The following is a 9,292-nucleotide window of genomic DNA, read 5'->3' on the forward strand; positions in this document are numbered from 1 at the left end:
TTTAAACGCATGAACTTCCCATTAGGCTACCTCCATAAAATCTAATTGGAGACAAAGGAAATATATTAATTCATTTTAAAATGTAAACTAAGACAAGGATATGCGAAGTATCTGATGGCTGGTACAAACAAACAGAACAGTAGTTCAGAAACATTAACCACCACTAGTAGAAGTGACCACGGCTTACATTTTAGAAAATCAACAGCACTGAGAGCTGAATAAAATTGTTATATCTAAACCATCATGATGATTTTTCATATACATTCTGTAATGTGTATATACATAGATCACTCTGGTGAGTAATATAAATATTCTTGCATTTTTTTATGGAGGGTGGGGGAAGGAGAAAAAATTAAATATATTTAAATAATACTGTCCTACAGTTGCTCATTTACTAAATGTTCGACAAACATTTATTGAGATTCTTTCACAACAAAATTTATTGAACATCTACAGTGAGCTACACCCTGTGCTATTTGTATAGCATATTAATTTGCAGTACAATTTGAAGTACCTTCTTCTATCAGATACTCAAAGCAGCTCTCTGAGACAGAACAGAGATTATTATTGTCCCATTGTACAGATAAGAAATCTGAGGCATAAGCCATTTAAATGTTTTTCCTAAGCAACCAACCAGTAAGCAGCAGAATGATTTGTTTTTATTTGCTTTTATCACCATCATGCTTAAAACCTCATTGCTCTTAAGTTAAGCTAAAGGCTTAGAATTTTCAGAACCGATGAAAGATGTAAATCTTCAGATTCAGAAACACAACTGCCAAATAGGATAATAAAAGTAAATTCATACCCAGATATCTTGTGAATGCAGAAAACCAAAGACAGATCTTGAAAACGGCCAACAAGAACAGGCAAATTATCCACAAAGCATAAATGTTTAGAATAATAGCATACTTTCCAAGAGCAACAATAGAAGCTAGAAACAATGGAAATAATTTTTTCAACTTTAGATTTTTTTAAAGATTTTATTGGGGAATTGGGAGAGGGGAACAGCGTTGGGGAATCAGGGAAGGGAACAGACAAGTTGCTGCTCTTTTGTTCTTCAGTCCAGTTGTGGAGGACGTCGCTTCACTGGCCCATGTTGTCATGTTGTATTATCATTGCACTCTTCCCTGGTGGGGCTGATCAGTAGCCGGCCACTGGACGGCCGCAGACGGCAGCTGTAGGCAGCTCACGCTGGCTGCCAGCCACTCACAGTAGCTTATGGCAGCACACTGCAGCTTCACTGCAGCCTACACAGTCACCGGCGACTCACGGCAGCCCAGCTTCAGGTCGAGCTGCTGTTCACCATCTTCGCTGTAATGGGCGCAGTGTCACTGGCCCCCATGTGGGATCCGAACCGGGGTCCTGCTGCTCAGAGCTGGCATCCCAAGCCAACTCTTAACCAACGCGCCACTCAGCTGGCCCCAACTTTAGATTTTTTTAACCAAGTATGCATGTTAAAAATTTACAGGTAAGGAACCTAATATAAAAAACACCATAAAGTAAAAAGCAAAGTAGATACCTGTAGCCCATACAGTCAACAAAGGATTAGCATTCCTAATAAAAAAATCCAATAAAACTAAAAGGAAAAGTCAAACCAATGTTTTAAAGAGGCACTCAAACAAGACAAACACTAAATAGCCAATTAAATGCTAGCAGATGCTGCTCACGTGCTAGAGCTAACGTTTAGCTACTGGAAGGCTGCAATGCTGCGGGCGTCAGGACCCCCAGTTTCCAGTCCTGCCACGAGCTAGGTATGACCATGGGCAAATGTCACACATGTACCTCCATTTCCTCATTTGCAAAATGATGAGACCTGTGCTTCACTAGATAATTATAAGAATGTCTTCACTGGGCTATTATAAATTCCTTCAGTGGATGATTATAAGGATTAAATTATTAAATGTATGTGAGTTTTTAAAAAAATTTAATGCAACGTACAGATAAAAAATTATTACTATTGTCACTATTAACAGAATACAAGTCTTCTAAGCATTAATGTTCTTTCAGCAACTTATTAATTTTCCTATTAATAGGAAAGGGAAGGTCTGCATAAAACCATAAAAGGAAAGTCAATGGAAAAAATATTCAGTAGCATATTTCTAGCATCATCCTTGAGAGTGGACTCCTGACACTTGCAGTATGCAAACAGCAGGTCTGCTTGACAATTTTCTGTCACTCATTCACTCAGCAAAATTTTTTGATACATGCGTGTCAGGAGCTGCTATACCGTTAGGTGCTAAACAAAAAAAAACACAGGCCCTATCCTCATTGGACCCAGCATGGAAGACATGTAACACAACATAACCAAACCCATAATTAATTAACTAATTAATGAGTGCTGTGCTAAGTACATCAAAGGTAAAATAACAGTGTGCACGAGTGCATGTAACAAGGGACCAGACCCAGCCTAAGAGGTCAGGGAAGGCTTCCCTGAGAAGCGACATTTAAGCTGGAACCTGGGGTATATCAAAATCTCATTCTTGGATGACACAAACCATTAAGATCATCCATCTAAATCCATAGCTTTAATACCCCTTACCCAACAACCTTCTGGTTTTAATTTTACTTCCAACACAGGACTTCCTAGGAGAAAATATGTTGATCCCTGCCTCAAGCATTCTGGCTTGCTTGGCACTTACACCTCTAATTCTAAATAAAAAAGAAAGAAATGGGGCATTTTCTGAGCCATGGTAACATAGGAGGCAGCATGGAATGAGAAAACAGACCCCAAGTTTCCCATCACTGTGAACTTTTCAGCTAATCAGCTGTACTAGGAGACACCATTTCCTCATGTGGCAAAGGGAGAAATTCAGTATCTCTGAGAACCTTCCAGCTATGACCATTCAAGGGCTACATGTAAGAAAGGGGTGAGGAGGTCACAGGTCGTACCTTTGGCTTTCTTGGTAGCAAAATGACGGGTTGGTACAGGTGGATAGGCCATGGATTGCCTGTGGTCATTCTGTCTTCCATTCACTGTCTTCAGTATAACTTCTGAAACAGGTCTGCTCAAGGCTACAAGGGAGTTGCAAAAGGCAGGGTGGCCCAAGCGGAAGCACCTTAAACCTAAGGCCATGACTGAGGACAATCCTTGTAGAACGCCTACTAAAAAGAATAAGACAAAAAGGAGATCTAAGTAAAACAGACTCTATGACAACTCCAGAAAATCATCTGTGCCAATTATCAAACAACTCTTATAAACTGAGCTATATGCTATCCAATTTAATTTATCTCTAATCCTCTTCCTAACAGCTGTACAAGGAAATATGATTAGTCCCATTTTCCAGGACACAGAAACTGGGGCTCACAGAGATTTAAGTAACTTGCCCACAGTCTGTAGGACTCCAAATTGCCATGCTTTTTCCACTGCACCAAATGCCTCTTAGTACACAAGACACAGAGTTCACCAAATGCACAGCAGCCTAAATCTTTAATGATGCTAATTAAATTCTTATAAGAGAAAAGAAACAAAATCTTTATAAACTTATACTATAAAGAGAGAGGGCGCAGAGCACTGGAAGAGGACTTTGAACTAAATAAGAAAACCATTTCAACAGGCATAAAATGACTGGAAAACTCACACAACAGCATTTAATTAAAATTTTCTTTGGTTCCTTATACACTGATTACCAATTAGAATGCACTTTACTTTAATGTGAGTCTGAAGCATGGTTGAGGTTTGAGGTCTTCCATGTTATAGACTAAAGCTCTGGAAAATGCCACCCTTCTCTGTGTTAACACAAGTTACACTTCTGAGGTCTCAGACTAGGGAAAGATGCTAGAGCCTACAGTTACCTCTGATAGCACCCAGTCCTAGCTAACTGGCAAATGTAGCTTCTGCCAGGAACCTGGCTATTACTCAGCTAAAAATTAAGANAATTTATTTGCTTTCATTATCACAATAACCCTGAGATAGTTCCACTATTTAACAGATGAGGAAACTGAGGCACAGAGAACAACTTGCCCAGGGTCACAAGAGCTCCTAATAATGGCGCTTGAATTCAAACCCAGGTCTGACCAATTCCAAAGCTAAGGTCTTCACCACTCTGCTTTATGATATGATTTTATATATTTTGGTTTACTTGTCTGTCCCTTCACATTAGGCTCTAGCCTCTCAAATGGTGGGAAGAATGTCTTTTCTCTCTGTATCTACAGCACCTATTAATCAGCACAAAATAAGAACTCAATAAGGCTTTGACACATAAATGAATGGGTGGGTGGATGGGTGGATGGATAAGAGGGCCAGAATGAACAAATGAATAAACCCATATCGTAGGCAACTATTAAAAACAATCATCTACTTGGAGCTAGAAACTGCTGGTAGATAGATGGAGGTATAAGAAGAAAAGTGCTTGCTGCTTCAGATAGTAATGAAAGGTGATGTGGAAGAATATGGCCAAAAAAAGACTGGCTGAGTTCAGCCTGTTTCACCCAGTATCTTCATGGCCCCAAGTTCTACACAGAGCGTTACACAAACATAACCCTAAAAAGAAAGAAAAAAGGAAATACCAATGGGAGGCCTTAATTCAGCCTTCCTGGTTTGCCACAAGATCCTCTGCCACAGAAGTCTCAACATGGGCTTCCCAGTACGCAGTTGTGGTGTTCCCGTTCCCTAAATCCATATCGACATAATGCATCAAATCCTTTCCCTCAATCTGTCCCCAGCGAGAATCTCCCTCAGCCTCGTTCCTGCCCCTCATTTTCTCAGAGGTTAACATTTAACAAATTACACTCCCAACCTCTTTCCAGGCCCATCATCTTTTTAAGTTCAACAAGAGTGAAGCTTGCTGGCTAATTTTAAGTATCACATTTCTCCCTGAGCTCCTCTCAAACCGCTCTCTGGTTTCGGCTGCAGAATGTTAACAGGCCAGAAAGCACAGGGGAGACAAAGCACTTTATCAGTTTCATACCTAAAATAATAAGCAAGTTTAAAATAAACAGTTGGGAGAGATTGAATGGCACGCTGTACTGTCAGCGAAGGCCGAAATGCCCCAGTCTAAAGGTTGACAAATGACGGAACGGTCTTCTGGTTTCACATTGGATCTCCTCTCTGAACTCAGTATGTTTCTGCGGGTGTTTATAAACGGAGCTGTATATTTTTCACTTGGTTTTCTTAAGAACAAGTTCATGAAATATTTTCCAGTTTCCCTACGAACTATCCAAACCAAGATGTGAGTGGAAACAGCCCGAGCTCCCATAGATACCTTCCGAGGGGGTCCCAGGCTTGACTCTAGGATGATGACAATTTCCAAAAGGCCAATTTAACAGCAATTGGATTTTTCCTGCCTGCCTGCACCATTAGCTGACAACTCACTTCTTCCATCACATCTGCAAACAGTTCTCCTAGACAGTTCTGACATTTCCCACTTAGAAAAGCCACTTTCAGGAAATTAACCCAAACGTAATCTTCCTGGTCAAGCTCAGGGGTACAGAAAGGCCTCAGGTGGGCCGGTTTGCAGCCAGTTGGTTCCCAGTAAAGGATAAGAACGGCCAAATAGGAAAAATACACCTAGATGTATACATGGTGTTTATTATAGTCATAAAAAAACTCTGGTTTTTTGAGAGGATGATTCCACGAGAGCAAAGACCAGGCCTGTTTTTGTTCACCACTGTGTACTAGCACAATGCCTAGTTCAGAGTAGACAAATATTTGCTGAATGGATAAATAAATGGAGTGTTAACCCGTCATTGTGCTAGAACCATTACATACGTTCCCTCACTTATTTTAATACTCACCCCAAAGCTATAAGATAGGAATTAGACAAGGAAACTGAGGATCAGAAAAGTATAACTGCCCATGGTCACCAGTTAATGAGGATCAAGCTGGAACTAAAACCCAGCTCTACCAAAGCCATGATTTTCCCACTATGCCTTTCTCCAAAATATTGGTTCAGTCACTAACCTGGTGAGGTCCTTATATTGACAGTCTTATTGAAATTATCCTTCAGTGCTTCCATCACAGACTTCATTTCTTCTTCCACCTCTTCCAACTTGATTATATCTTCAACCAAGGCAGTGTTAAGATTCACTCTGGTTTGAGACTGTCCTTTCGCCTTGGCTAGAAAGTCAACATTCAATGAGTAAAAGAACAGCAGCATAATTACAGAGACAATAAACAACTAGTGAAGAAATGCCTACTATGTGCAGGGCAAAATGCCAAGGGCTTGGAAAATTACAGAACATTATCACTGTCCTAAAAAAAGGCCTCCATTTACTGAGTGTCTACTAGGTTCTCAGCACTGTGCTAAACAGTTTCTCAGATACTAGTGAAGGCACAGGCTTTATAATGAGATACCCCAGGTAAAAATCCTGGCTATGATGCAAACCAGCTTTATGACCTTGGGCAAGTTACTCTACTTTTCTGAGTATCAGGTTCCTTACCTGTAAAACAGGGATACTATCGATACTGCTAGGTTGCTACAAGGATACAAATTAAGTATTGGGTTGTCAGAAAAGTCATGACACATTTTTGCAATGAAAAACAGAAAAATACGTCATGACTTTTCCGACAACCCAATAATTCAAATACCTAAAAGAGCACTATTCATATGGCAGACACTCCATAAGTGAATTATTTACTTATTTTTCAGAAAAAATGAGAAAGGTAAAATGACTTGCCTAATATCACAAAGTCATGAAATAGTAAAGCCAAGATTTGGTCCCAGATCTGCCTAACTTTAAACGCATGAACTTCCCATTAGGCTACCTCCATAAAATCTAATTGGAGACAAAGGAAATATATTAATTCATTTTAAAATGTAAACTAAGACAAGGATATGCGAAGTATCTGATGGCTGGTACAAACAAACAGAACAGTAGTTCAGAAACATTAACCACCACTAGTAGAAGTGACCACGGCTTACATTTTAGAAAATCAACAGCACTGAGAGCTGAATAAAATTGTTATATCTAAACCATCATGATGATTTTTCATATACATTCTGTAATGTGTATATACATAGATCACTCTGGTGAGTAATATAAATATTCTTGCATTTTTTTATGGAGGGTGGGGGAAGGAGAAAAAATTAAATATATTTAAATAATACTGTCCTACAGTTGCTCATTTACTAAATGTTCGACAAACATTTATTGAGATTCTTTCACAACAAAATTTATTGAACATCTACAGTGAGCTACACCCTGTGCTATTTGTATAGCATATTAATTTGCAGTACAATTTGAAGTACCTTCTTCTATCAGATACTCAAAGCAGCTCTCTGAGACAGAACAGAGATTATTATTGTCCCATTGTACAGATAAGAAATCTGAGGCATAAGCCATTTAAATGTTTTTCCTAAGCAACCAACCAGTAAGCAGCAGAATGATTTGTTTTTATTTGCTTTTATCACCATCATGCTTAAAACCTCATTGCTCTTAAGTTAAGCTAAAGGCTTAGAATTTTCAGAACCGATGAAAGATGTAAATCTTCAGATTCAGAAACACAACTGCCAAATAGGATAATNGCCAATCACTGCATCGCCACTGCTGTTTTTCTAAGATGGGCCTGTTTCGGTATTCAAATTGCTTGTCTGGCTTCTAGTGTTTAACAGAAAAGGAATTTAGAAACAGGCAAGACTTTTTCCTTATCCTTAAGTTCCCTTTATTATATCTTCTCTCGTTTCATCCCCAGGTGGAGGGAATACTTCCTCCTGACTTGACCCAGCCTCCTCCATTCCAAAATAGACTATGGAGAAGGACGCTTTCAGCAAGGCCACCTTACCTCTGGGAAGCTGGCCATATTCACCAAAATCAGCTGTGGCGACTTCATGGAGATCTGGCCAATCTGGTTTAAAGCTAGCTTCCCATCAGCAGTTACCACAGTGATGTGATCAAGGGATCCTAAAAGAAAAATGATAGGGTCTAATAATTTAGTTGTAAATTATTAGCCCCTATCTAATTCAGATTCGACGAATATTTAGGGATCTTTTATCAATGTGCCAAGACCATTCAAGGGGCTTTCATAGGAGCAACAGTGTCATGTGATGGAAAGAGCTTTGAAATGTTGACAGAGCTAGGTTAGAATTCCTTACCAGCAACTAGGGTGGCCAACCATCCTGGTTTGCCTGGGCCTGAGAGGTTTCCTGTGACACAGGACTTTTAGAGCTAAAATTGAAAAGAGTTGGTCACCCCTCCAGCAACTTTGCCACTTACTAACCATGAAACCTCAGGCAAACTACTTGTCGTCTCTATACCTCGGTTTCCAACTCAGTAAAAAAATAACTACCTTGTAGGATTAAAGTGAGGATGATAGCTAAATATAAACTACCAAGTATATAATAAGCACCCAAAACTAAGCATAAAAAACAGGATACCTCTTATTAACCCTTTTAGTTCTTATAACACCTTTGTAACATTGTATTACTATCTCCACTTTACACATGAGAAAAAATGTGATTTGGGGAGTTTCAGTGGGCCAAAGTCATAGAGCTTATGAAGGAAAACCACTCAAGAGCCAAGCCCCAAGCTCAGGTATGCTTAATTCTGATTCCAATCACAGTTCTCTCCCTTATACCAGTGGAGCTCCAATTTGGCTGTGTCAGAGTCATCAGGGAGCTTTTTCATTTAGATTCCTGGGCCCACACCAGAGATCCCCATTCTGTACGGCTTGGGAGCCTGTGATTTGGGGGGAACCTATAATTTTTTTTAAAGATCACCACGTAATTCTCACACACAGTCAGGTTTGAAGCCACCCCCTTATAACACCTTGATTTTGGTACATAGCTCCCCTCAGAAACAAACAAACAAACAACAACTATTAACATTTAACTGTTATCCTGGATCTGATCCTTATCCACATCTGAATTCTAGAAAACCCTGGGCAAAATTTTCAGAAACCCAATAAGGCAAGCTGATGGAAAAGGGGCATTATTCAAACTCCTTGATTTCCCTATAAGAAAAACCTTACCATTCACAGGATTCACTCATGGATGGCTCATTCTGAGACACAAACAGAAAGAGGAGGGGTTTGGGAGAAAAGGGATCTTTTAAACAAATTGGGAGTTGTCCAAGCAAACGGTTAGAATAATACAGTACCAATCCATGGCCCAAAGATTTGATCTGAAGTACTCAACCAGAGTACTCAATGTCATCACAAGAGAGAAGGTGGTTGACACCACAGGCTTCAATCTGGAAAGTTCTGGAGTTATAGCAGTAAAAATGTCCTTGATTCTAAAGACAAATGACCTGGCTTCAAATACCAACTCTGCCACCTCCTGATTGTGGGACCCTGGGCAGATCCCTTCAACCTTTTGTGTGTTTATGTCCTGATCTCGAAATGAGGCATAAAATTGTG

The 9,292-nt window shown here is 39.7% G+C and overlaps 1 protein-coding gene across 1 annotated transcript in view; it reads right to left on the minus strand.

Moving 5' to 3' along the window:
* Positions 1 to 7,864, minus strand: part of MRRF (mitochondrial ribosome recycling factor) — a gene marked incomplete at its 5' end in the record, with an annotated part of 50,842 nt that extends 42,978 nt beyond the window's left edge. The window contains one exon of the mRNA XM_019630007.1: positions 7,721 to 7,864. Coding sequence (XP_019485552.1) covers positions 7,721 to 7,864 — 144 coding nt within the window. The remainder of the gene's footprint in view (positions 1 to 7,720) is intronic.
* Positions 7,865 to 9,292: the final 1,428 nt, after the last annotated feature.

The sequence above is a fragment of the Hipposideros armiger genome, unplaced genomic scaffold (genome assembly GCF_001890085.2).
Source record: "Hipposideros armiger isolate ML-2016 unplaced genomic scaffold, ASM189008v1 scaffold_880, whole genome shotgun sequence".
Classification (NCBI taxonomy): Eukaryota; Metazoa; Chordata; class Mammalia; order Chiroptera; family Hipposideridae; genus Hipposideros; species Hipposideros armiger.